Below are 12,517 nucleotides of genomic sequence, written 5' to 3'. Positions count from 1 at the left end.
TAAAGAAATACTGAATTTTATTGAGCCTACATGTACACGAAATTCCCTTCTTCTTTGCTAAATTAATATTTCAGTTTCAATGAACCATGAACAGCAGTAATTAATGGGATTATATTTTCATCTATTACAATGAAATCTGTCTAAAACGGAAACCTTCCTAAACGTAAAATATTCCGTAGAGTGCAATTTCGGTTTACACAGGTTCTACTATATTAACATACAGAACTACAGAATATAAAGACATACTACAAATAATGTCATAAGAATATTAAATAATACTGTTAAAAAATTTCTATATAAGAACTATAGTAATTGGCACATTTAAAGCAGTACTGTACTTCTCAAAACTTTCTTGCAATATTTTCGCATTTATTAAATTGATATTCCATTAAGAAGGTTACTCACCCCTGCAGAGAATTAACTCCTATAGGTCATAATAAAATATTTATTTAAAGCTGGACAATCAATATGATAAGGACTACTGAGGTCAACAGGAAGAGCACGTACAACGCCTTATTCATTCCATTAGGCCTACACGTACATCAACGTACCATGATCCGTTTGCTTACAAGATAGCGGCATTCAGAGCACATAAAAATAAATTATACTCATTGTTCTGATATTCATTCCAGGTACAAAGCGTTCCAACTTATTAAGCTCACTGCCACTGTCGTAGGCTACCCGACAAATTTCATCAAGAGCCTCATCCGACGTTATCTTATACCAGTCAATTCTACTGAGAGCAACGACCTCCACACAAGACTGATACAACTAACAGGGTTCTCAGTACCTATGGAGAAATATCTCAATTAGCCAACATTAATATCTCTTTTAATAGAAATCCAATGGGTTTTTCCTTGCTGAGGAATGATGAAGACATGTGAACCATCTTCACTTTACAGGATTCCCATTTTTGATAACAGGATAAATCAGCACTATGAGTATATTGAAGCTACCCGCAGACCATTGAATATTAGATTAAAGGAACCAGGACGTATTTAAATGCTGTTTTTAAATTTTATTCTCTATAATATTTCATAACTCGAAGGTTGCTGTTGAAAAAGTTAATTCTGGTAATAAATAGTGTTTATTTTAACCGGATAACAGGTGTTAATTGCCGCTTTTATTACATTCAATAATATTAAGATAATAAAACGGTACGTAAATTAGTAGAAACTAATGAATGATAAATACTAAATTATGAATTTTAACAGTTATCCTTATTTTTTTCGAAATAATTAATATCTTTACTCTATAACATTATCATTAAAGGTTACAATTTAATTGGGAGTCAGAGATAACTTCAGCTTAAGGAACTCGTTAATCGTTGAATAATTCTTGGTTACGAAAATCGATGGCATTGGAGGCAAAATAAGAAAATTTGCATAAAATTGCAACCTAATAGTTAAATAATAAGAAATTTATTGAAAATACAGACATTGAGATTTTAACAATAAACAGTTTCCTGTTTTTCTTCAATTGTAACCCGAAAATTTTTCGTAAAATTCCCAAAATTTTTCCCTTCGTTTACAATTTCATCCTACACTTGTTCAACCATAACCATAGAATTCTTTCCAAAATTTGCACTTTTCTTCTTCTGCCTTTGTAAGATGGATATTTCCTAAAGTAAGGGAGAGAGATCTTCGTTCCTTCTCATCAAATTGTAACCATTCTTCTTTCATTCCTTCATAAGAAGGCTTCCTGTAATAATAATGTAAAAAATATTTATGTATATATATATATATATATATTAAGAATAACATTGTTAATTTATACTTTGAATTTAATTATTATTAGTTTTTATCTTATTTAAAATTTTTATTGTATTTGTAGTAAACGCCTAAACGTGTCATTGACGGATAGGACCAAACTATGTTATGTTATTATGTACTCTAACAGTAATTTCGTCGATCCCACCATTTGGAAATGGAAACTCCAGTTCTTTCTTTGAAATTCATGACGAAAAACTAATTATGAAAAAATAAAGTAAGTATATTGATGAAGTAGTTAGCAAAATTGTAATGACATAATATGGACGTTATCGAATCATCGACACCTATTTGTCAGGTGTTGGGTTGACGTAATGAAGATTTCTAAGCGAATTTAAGGAGGGGCGATCGGCCCTATAAAATCAAGAAATAATTATTTATGTGCCAGACCCGAAAATAATATACTTTTTAAGCATAAATGCATACTATATTTTTCAGGAGATCGTAAATCATTCTTTATGCATTTTAATTTATAGTTTGTTAATCGAATAAGGTTTTAATAAATTTATGTTAGAAATAATTTCATATGAGATAAATGGTTCAGGCATAATGTTAATGCTTGGAAGGGTTTGAACAAAGGCCGTCTTAGTGTCTACAAAAAGGAGTTTTAAAACAATCGTATTGCCTCCCGGATCCACTCTTAGTGGACATCCATTTGTCAGGTGTTTGAAAAAATGACAGATCATTGGACCTAACTAGTGTTTCTGACAGAATATGAACGAAAATCCTAAAAACGTTTGGAAATAGTAGTGTCTATAAAAAGTAGGACACTTCGACGTCTTTTCGAACTACACTTCAGCACTAAGAATTTCTTATTAAACGTTACTATATGAAACAAAATACCATAGAGAATGTATACGTATGCATTAGTCACATGCTGAAATATGGCATTTTAAGTAGCTCCTAGCCAATTCTTGAACATGTGGGCAATGTGCCGAGTAAAGATATATACAAGGAGGACTTTCTATGAGAAACATGCCCCTCTTTAGGTGTTACAAACGTAAAGAAGACCCGGAAAACTCCACGTGGCCAGCCCGTTGACGAGAAGCCAACCCATGACCAAAGTGCTCAAAGATAAACTTTTAAAGTTTGGGTCCCATCCGAAATATTTTCACTGGCAAGATTACTGGCTATTTTATAATAAAAATAAAGCAAGAGACGAAAACAAATATCGTATGATAAATACACTGCTCAAAATACTTATGGTAATTGTTTTTATTCTAGTTTTATTTATAGTAATTCTAGTTCAAAACAACGAATAAAATAACAAATTTCAAGCTACTATTAAAAAGGCAATGTTGGTAACAATGCAGCATAATTTTATATTAAATGTTCGCAGCACTATACATGACTGTGAATAGACCACACATTCAGTGTCAATGGTCTACCGTTCTGAGGAACCCCAGATCGAATCTTGGCGCGCAACTCCCTAGGAATTTTCTATGGGCTGGTATATATCTTGATATACAACTTGATTTCTTCGGAATGTTCTGGCATCGTTCCCAAAATCTGCTCGCTAGTGTTGTAGCCTGGAGAACCCAACATGGTTATCAATAAGCCACTTTAGCAGTAAAATATTTACAAGATCACATGCAAAACATAGGTTAGCGCTTGAAGAAGTGGGAAGAAAAACTAGATATATTCTAGTACAAATATCTATTACAGGAATGTGTCCAAGAAATTCAAATGTTCAGGCACTTTTTGAAATGGCAAAGTTCAATATAACTACGATATATATATATTAAGATTAGGTTAAAGTCCGTAAAACTGAAAGTACCTTTCTTTCAATTGTACGAATTTAAAGTAAAATATGCAAGAAAATTGCAGAGATTATTATTAAGTCAACTCAAATGGTTAGAAAATAAAGAAAACAAAGTAGGGTAGTAACTTATTCACTAAAAAATTTACTTCATGACTAGTAACTTATTCACTAGTCGTTAGGTAAATTTTTTTTATTTCTAATGAAATATATGCTTGATTTGTAACAATTACTTACCCCGTTTTCGCAAACGACGTCCATAATTCAATTATTCTTTTACTAAATTCCATTTCCTCTGGAGTGAATTGTTTTACTCTTGTAAAAGGTTTCCCAAAAACGAAATACATATCCTCGAAATGAGGAACTCCTATCCATTTCTTCATTGGTGATTTGATCCGAGTGTGATTAAAGGTATAATGAAACACTTTTCTATTGTTTTGAGAAAGTTTCTCTGCTAAATGAAAAATAGGACACGAAAATACTCCATGTCCCATTGCTTTAATTGTCTGCTTTGTAATTGTGAAAGAAGCTTCATCTGCAATATCTTCTAGATATTCTTGAACGATACGGTTTGCAGATTCCGTATTTACTTTATAAAAATTACCCAGTATAGACTCAGATTCTGATTTCGATAAAATCGGTTCCATACGTTTCATTAAATCTAGATTATGTATAAGTAAAAACAGAGAACCTTCATCCCTAGTTTCTCCAATTAAAACATCTACATCGTGAAATTTACCAGAATTGACACTTTCAAGCGAATTTTCGGGAAGAAACGGAGATCCGTTTTGAGGAACAAAAATTGCTAAAGTCTTTTTTCCTTGTATGAATTGTTTTTGAAAAGCTGCGATATCAAAAGCGTCTACTCTTTTCATGCACGGTAGCATATCATCTTCACTACACCCTAATTCTTTCGCCATCATTGATGTTAATTCGAGATTAGCTTCAGGATTCGCTGTAAATGTTGGTAGATTGTTTGTACCGCTTTGAAGAATTGCTCGTTTGAATAATCCTTTAGTCATTGGGGAAATAAGATGATGTGCCACTGACATGGATCCTGCACTTTCGCCAAAAATAGTTATTAAATCTTTGTCTCCCCCGAAAGCTTCTATATTTTCGTGAACCCATTTTAAGGCCATCACTTGATCCAACATTCCCATATTACCAGCTGCATCGTCTTGTCCAAAATTTGCATAACCGAATGCTCCTAGACGATAATTGAATGAAACAAAGATAACTTCTCCTACTGATGCAATAACTGATCCGTCGTATATATCCATATTTGTGGATCCAACAGTGAAACCTCCTCCGTAGATCCAGACCATAGTAGCGAGTTTATCGCCACAAGTGGTAGATGCTGGGACCCAAACATTAATATAAAGACAATCTTCGCTTACTTCTTTAGGATGACGATTCGGCCACTCTGGATCAATTTCTAGTGGTGTCTGCATGCAGGAAGGAGGTTTCTGTGTTGCGTTATAAACAAAATCCCAATCTTTAACAGGTTGAGGTTCCCTAAATCTCAAGTTTCCCACAGGAGGTGTTGCATATGGAATTCCTAAATATGCTTTAACCTGTTTATCCAGAACCTTGATTGTAACTCCTGTAATTTTGTCTTTGATGGACGTGTTTTCACATAGTAGCATGCATTGAAATAGAATCCAAATTACCAAAGAACTTCTAACGAATATTGAGAGCTTCATCTGTAATTCTGTAACAAGAATGAAGTTTTGCCTAAGTTGCTCTGTTCTATAGAATTGTCATTATTTACTGTATAGTTATTCTACAAATTGAATATTGTACTGATAAGTTTTGTTTTTTGTTTACATAATATTTCTGTGAATTAAATAAATATTAAAATATTTAAAGTTATTATGTTACACAATTAACTAATTTTGTTTCTAAATATTCTAAAAAAAATTACACTTTTACTTTTCCGTTTCTGTTATACATAACAGAGGGAAAGTATGGCGATTAGTCAAAAAATAACCCCCCCAAGATTTTTACATTTTTAGACTCAGAGAACCTTGAATCATTGAGAAATGCAAGAACATTAAGGGGTCTTCTGTATGTAAGAATGTTAGTTTTTGTGTGAGTGTGTGTTTGCGTGGGGGCACGATTTTGTTCAATCTGTTTGAAGGTTTATAACTTTTGTGGTTTTTGTTACAATTTTTTGAAACTTTTGCAGGGAGGGTGTTTATTAGGGGGATTGATGCTATAAAATTTTGGTAGTTAAATATCGTCAAGGTGGAGAAACAAAAGAGAGTCGTTTCTCATATGTCGAGTAGGGTAGGAATTAACGATTTTGCTTTTTTTAGCATTTAAAACTTGTCTAAAACCCATCTAAACCTTCAAAATTAAGCTTTCTGACATTTTATAATAATTAAAAATATATGAAAAGTTTTTTAAAGATGTAATCTAACGACCTAGATATAGAACGTAGGCGGGTAAGAATAGTATTATGGAATTGCTTCAGTAATAATTGAATCTACTGTTATCATGTTTACTCCTCAAACATAAAAAACCAAGATAATATGTAATATCACTACTTATCCTTTATATGAATTCAATAAAATAAATTATTTTCCCGTGTTGCAAATACTAAATATTTTCATATAAATGTATTTTAACGGAAAAAGTCTATATATTATATAAAATACTATAAAACATATATTGGGGATATGCAGATATTTGCAACTAATTTAACTGACTTTAGGATTATATTAAATATTATCTCATAAGATGACTTCTGGACCACCCTGAATATAGCCCAAACATATACATACACTGCTGTATTAGTATTTAAAATTTGTACAAAATAATAAAATTAAACAGATACTTGCTTTAAGTTTTACTCCAGAAAAACTTGTGATGTAGACGTTACGCACTTCCCTTAATGACTGATGTATTGCAAATATTGTCTGATAACCTCACATATATCGGTGAAATGTGATAATGACGAGTCTATGTTTATTACTTGGCTAGAGGCATAAAAGTTTAAATAAAATGTAAAACTATTTTTACTTTTCCGGCTGTTATATATAACAGAGGGAAAGTATGTCGATCGACTCCCCAAGATTTTTATATTTTTCGTATCAGGACAGATTGAAATGTCGAGAAATGTAAAAAAAATTGTGGGGTGACTTCTGTATATATGGATGTGTGTGGCACGATTTTGTTCGCTCTGTTTGAAGCTTAATAACTCCTGTGATTTTTGTCGAAAATATTTAAAATTTTGTATGGACGTTTGTGTATTAGATGCTTTGATGCTATTAAATTTTAGTTGTTATAGGTCGAGAAGGTGGAGAGATAACGGGGTTTGTGTGCCATCTCTCATGTAGGGTCTGAATTAATGAAAATTTTCCTCGTTATTAGCATTTACAACTTTCATAAAACCCATCACTATTGTCAAAATTATTCTTTTTATCATTTTACAATAACTAAAAATATAAAAACTTTTTTTAGTAAATTATCATAACAGATGGCGCCACACGAAGTTTTAAATTTTGCTGGGAAAGTCGAGCAAGTTGTTGCTGATTTTTTTTTCGAAATCACTCCTTATCGACTACAGGAATCGAAGCGAACTCGAATATAAACAAAATCGAACTGACTTAATAGTATAAGATATCGAACTAAATTCAAATATAGAAAATAAAACATTTATTCAGATGCTAGTACATTTTGGAGATTTAAGATTGAAGGGGATGGGAAATAGAGGAAATAGGGTTCCTATCTCGAGTAAGTTTTTTTATATTTAAATGAAATTATATGTTGTTTTGTAGCTAGATGTACAATAAACACGAAGTATTCCCATTAAAATTAGAATGGACAGCATCCTACTGGTAACGTAGATCATCTGCCTGGTAGGATGATTTTAATTGAATTTATTGTAATAAAGCATACTAGCAGGATGAATTTTATCTCATCTTAAAGTTGAAGATTTAAGCAACAGCGAAATACTGTACACAACAAAACTTTATTCTTTGATACTGATACCATTCATTATACCTATGTATAGTGATACTCATAGGGGAAAAATAGAGTTTGCCACGTTCAGCTATAGAGAATAGATGATTACGGGGTGTCTATATATATATATATATATTTATTTATTTATTTATCAATATTTATAATATAATTGATTGAAAACATTCATTTTCTCTTCCTAATGTCAATCCTACCAGCAAAAAGAGCTTATGGAATATTATTATAATGTTAGCAAGGATCATCCTACTTGGGCAAATGTCCTGCAAGTACTGCTTATCATCAGGATAAATCACTATCCATTCTATCATTAAGTATTTGACATAAACAAGAAGGTGGAAAATTTGTTATTAATGTTCCTTCTTAAACTACAAAAGTTAATATTCACTTTGCAAATTAGATGCAGATTGTTTTCATTTCCTTTCTGTGATTTTTCCTTCATTCTTCTCTGAAGTATTTTTAAGGGTAACTGTCATTTATTTATATGCGATGCACGTGGCCAATTCATTGGACATGCATGTATTTGCAACTCACTACCAGTTTTCAGTGATTTTCTCCACTCGGTCATTCGTGGAAAATATATAGTAATTAGCTTTATGAAATTATTATAAAAGCTTGATTAATTCTTAATCGAAAAATAAATCCTGTTTAAGAGGAATGAAGAACATTTGCATAAAATTACACAATAATAGGAATATGTACAAAGAATAGATAAGTAAAAAAATTTATTAAATGTAAACATACAGAGATTTTAATAATAAAAATAATTTCCTCTATTTGTTCAATCATAACCGTAGAATTCTTTCCAAAATTTGCACTTTTCTTCTTCTGCCTTTGTAAGATAGATATTTCCTAAAGTAAGGGAGAGAGATCTTCGTTCCTCCTCATCAAATTGTAACCATTCTTCTTTCATTCCTTCATAAGAAGGCTTCCTGTAATAATAATTTTAAATAAATAAATAAATAAATAAATAAATATAGAAAATTCAAATTAAAAATTAACACCGTTATTCTTAATATATATTAATATATATATATATATTATATTAAGAATAACGTTGTTAATTTTTAATTTGAATTCTCTGCTTATTGTTTTATTACTATTTATTTTATAATCCTGTTTACGGAAAACACACGTAAGTTTCCTTTGAAGTTCTCGAAGTAGAAAATATAAATCGAGCACATTAATGAACTAGTCAAGAGGATAATTATAATGAGAGAATATGAAGACATGGAGATCCATTTTTCAGAGTTAAAAGTGATCAAACATTTATAAGAGGTTCTAAGACAAATTTCTTTTCCGGCTGCTATGTATATAACTCAGGAAAGTATTGTAATCGTGTGAAATTTGACCCGAAAGAATTTCATCAAATCTTGATGTTTTGAGACATCCTGAATTCGAAAGAGTGAAGAAAGGAAAAAATTCCCTGGATGTGCATGTTAATGTCTATATAGTTTAATATCTGATGGGGATGGGGTAAAGATTAGGAACGAAATTGGGCATGATAGTTTGCGTATAAGGTGATTGATACCATTAAATTTTTGTGGTAATGACCAAGAGGGCAGGGAGATAGAGAGGATCATGTGCCATATCTTAATCTTAGTCGCTATACTTTTCCTCTGTTATATCTAACAGACCTAGGAAAGTAAAAACTGTCCATTTAAAACATGTCTGTTTATTGTGTGGTTTGATTAAGACCTCATAAGCTACAACATATTTCAATTATAGCCTTTTCACTTAAACTCTTTTACTTAAAAACGGTCGTTTCTTATGAATTATTTATGATCATAATTACATATAATTTAGTAGAGAAAAAAAATAAAATCTTAATTTACAGGTGAATTTACGTCATTAATAAAAATTAATGTCAAAGTTTCTTCTCTTCTACTACGTTTGTATTTCTTTTAATTACAGTACGAAAAAACTAAAACTTAATGCAAAATCAATAAAATAAAATTAGTACAATAAAAGTAATCAAATATATGCTTAAAATTGTTCACATAACAATAAAATTACTTACCCTGTTTTTGCGAACGAAGTCCATAATTCAATTATTTTTTTACTAAATTCCATTTCCTCTGGCGAGTAATCATTTACTGTTATAAAGGGTTTTCCATAAACGAAATACACATCCTCAAAGTGAGGTACTCCCATCCATTTCTTTCTTGGTGATTTTATTCGAGTGTGATTAAAGGTATAATGAAACACTTTTCTATTATTTTGAGTGAATCTCTCTGTTAAATGAAAAATCGGACAAGTAAAAATTCCGTGGCCTAATGCTTTAATCGTCTGTTTTGTAATTGTGAAAGAAGCTTCATCTGCAATATCTCTTAGATATTCCTGCACGATGAGATTTACAGATTTACTAGTTACTTCATAAAAATGACCTAGTATAGACTCAAATTCTGATTTTGATAACTTCGGTTCTTCTTCCTTCAGTAATTTTAGTCTGTACAAAGCTAGAAAAATAGAACCTTCGTCCTTTGTTTCTCCGATTAAAATATCTACATCGTGAAATTTTCCATTATTGATGCTTTCAGATGGATCTTCGGGCAGAAACGGAGATCCTTTTTGAGGAAGAAAAGTTGCTAAAGTCTTTTTTCCTTCGCATAAATTGTTTTTGAAAAGCTGCGATATCAAAAGCGTCTACTCTTTTCATGCACGGTAGCATATCATCTTCACTACACCCTAATTCTTTCGCCATCATTGATGTTAATTCGAGATTAGCTTCAGGATTCGCTGTAAATATTGGTTGATTGTTTGTACCGCTTTGAAGAATTGCTCGTTTGAATAATCCTTTAGTCATTGGGGAAATAAGATGATGTGCCACTGACATGGATCCTGCACTTTCGCCAAAAATAGTTATTAAATCTTTGTCTCCCCCGAAAGCTTCTATATTTTCGTGAACCCATTTTAAGGCCATCACTTGATCCAACATTCCCATATTACCAGCTGCATCGTCTTGTCCAAAATTTGCATAACCGAATGCTCCTAGACGATAATTGAATGAAACAAAGATAACTTCTCCTACTGATGCAATAACTGATCCGTCGTATATATCCATATTTGTGGATCCAACAGTGAAACCTCCTCCGTAGATCCAGACCATAGCAGCGAGTTTATCGCCACAAGTGGTAGATGCTGGGACCCAAACATTAATATAGAGGCAATCTTCGCTTACTTCTTTTGGATGGCGATTCGACCATTCGGGATAGTCAAACATTGGATCCTGCATGCAGGAAGGAGGTTTCTGTGTTGCATTATAAACAAAATCCCAATCTTTAACAGGTTGAGGTTTTCTAAATCGCAAGTCTCCAACAGGAGGTGCTGCATATGGAATTCCTAAATGTGCTCTAACCTGTTTATCCAGAACCTTAATTGTAACTCCTGCAATTTTATCTTTTATGGTCGTGTTTTCGCTAAGTTGCAAGTAGTGAAGTATAATCCAGATTCCTAAAAAATCTTTTATGAATGTTGCTAACTTCATCTGTAATTCTGTAACACGAACATTTACATTAAGTTCTCTCTTACATTGTAGAGTTAATTATTATTTTACACAGTAAATTTTCGTGTTATGGGCATGTGTATTAGAGAGGTTTACGTCTATTAAAATATAAGGCTAGATGAAAAGTAAGTAAACTGTCATGTAAGGTGTTTGGTCAAATTTTACATGCTTATATAGGGTGAAAACATAAATAAATTATGCTCTGTGTTTTTGAGCTCAAGGAGAATTAGCCAGTGTTACAGTGTAGTGACGTAATTTACGCTTTTTATATGTGAAGGATTAGTAATTGGACAAAAACTTAAGATAATTAGACATAAAAACAGAAATGACATCATCATACTTTGACGCTAAAAAATTTGTTTAATAAGCTTCAGATTAAAAAATGGCCATCGACATTTTTATTGAGATTTCCACTGTAAAATATAAAGTAGTACAGATTTGTTCGAAACAATTCTGTAGATTAAATTGCTATTTTATTCAAATAGCTTATTATTTAAACAGTTTATAATAAATTGACTGACTGACAGCGTTTAACGATATAATGTTTTTGGTGAATTATAATTAACTAACTTGTGGTCCATCCATTATGTTTATAAAGATATTATATGTGATATACGTGGTACGATCCAAAAGTTCGGGGACTGCAGTAATCTATGACAACAAAAGCATGTATTTGAAGTTACAGCGTATGAAACGGATTCTACCAAACCACCTCTACGTGTTCAGGTTAATTTCACCCATGTCATGTGATTAAACCGCGAGCTCTGCTGTTTTTTTTTCCGGAGATAGTTACTTTGTTCTGCGACATAATAAAAGTGGAGTTTCAAGAACAACCTCCAACAATAAATTTTGTCAGCGTTTAGGCAAAACACCTACGGAAACTTTAAAATTGCTAAGAAAGGTGTACAGTAATTCTACCATGGCGAAGTCGAAATGCTGGAAGTTGTTTTTGAAACTCCACTTTTATTACGTCGCAGAACAAAGGTAACTATCTCCGGGGAAAAAAAAAAAAAAAACAGCAGCGCTCGCGGTTTAATCACATAACATGGGTGAAATTAACCTGAACACGTAGAGATGGTTTGGTAGAATCCATTTCATACGCTGTAACTTCAAATACATGCTTTTGTTGTCATAGACAACTGTAGTCCCCGAACTTTTGGATCGTACCACGTATATATAGGATGTATTCGTTGTATAGGCTTAAAATTTGTATAAAGATTGTCTGTACATATTAATACTTGAAGAAGTCAAAAATGTAAAGCATAGAATTTTTTTTTTTTTTTTTTTTGAGAATAAGTTTAGCAAAATATACTTTTTGAATAACGTTATTATTGAATAATCATAAAATTACATCTTTACACTTCATCAAAAGTTATAAAAGCATAATCTAATGACGTAGATTACGAAAGTAGGTGGATTAAGGTTAATATTACAGAATTGCTTGATTAGATGATGTAATCTACTTTTATCATATTTACTCTTCAAATATACAAAACCCAA

At 31.7% G+C, this 12,517-nt stretch overlaps 2 protein-coding genes across 2 annotated transcripts in view; both read right to left on the bottom strand.

Annotated features, from left to right (window-relative positions):
• The window catches only part of LOC136969000 (acetylcholinesterase-like), a 31,621-nt gene extending 25,103 nt beyond the window's left edge, over positions 1 to 6,518 (bottom strand). The window contains exon 1 of the mRNA XM_067263068.1: positions 6,372 to 6,518. The gene's annotated coding sequence lies outside the window, so the exon portion shown is untranslated. The remainder of the gene's footprint in view (positions 1 to 6,371) is intronic.
• On the bottom strand, positions 1,402 to 11,007 carry LOC136968995 (acetylcholinesterase-like). Its single transcript, XM_067263064.1, has 4 exons — positions 10,051 to 11,007; positions 9,641 to 9,971; positions 3,766 to 5,277; positions 1,402 to 1,701 (listed from the first exon to the last, which is right to left on the bottom strand). The coding sequence occupies exons 1-4, from the start codon at positions 10,997 to 10,999 to the stop codon at positions 1,551 to 1,553; spliced, it is 2,943 nt and encodes a 980-aa protein (XP_067119165.1). The 5' UTR covers positions 11,000 to 11,007; the 3' UTR covers positions 1,402 to 1,550.
• Positions 11,008 to 12,517: the final 1,510 nt, after the last annotated feature.

This window comes from Centruroides vittatus, unplaced genomic scaffold, assembly GCF_030686945.1.
Source record: "Centruroides vittatus isolate TY-2023 unplaced genomic scaffold, ASM3068694v2 contig_1683, whole genome shotgun sequence".
NCBI classification, from domain to species: Eukaryota; Metazoa; Arthropoda; class Arachnida; order Scorpiones; family Buthidae; genus Centruroides; species Centruroides vittatus.
The sequence above is the reverse complement of the archived record's forward strand: the minus strand, read 5'-3'. Positions and strand labels throughout refer to the sequence as shown.

Bases quoted from the DNA above. Each gene is read 5' to 3' on its own strand.
- LOC136968995 (XM_067263064.1), bottom strand. From the start codon at position 10,999: ATGAAGTTAGCAACATTCATAAAAGATTTTTTAGGAATCTGGATTATA. The intron at 5,278-9,640 runs GTATTTCGTTTA...ACAATTCTATAG, and splicing joins GTACCTCACTTTGAGGATGT to AACAGAGCAACTTAGGCAAA. The intron at 1,702-3,765 runs GTAAGTAATTGT...TTATTATTACAG, and splicing joins ACGTCGTTTGCGAAAACGGG to GAAGCCTTCTTATGAAGGAA.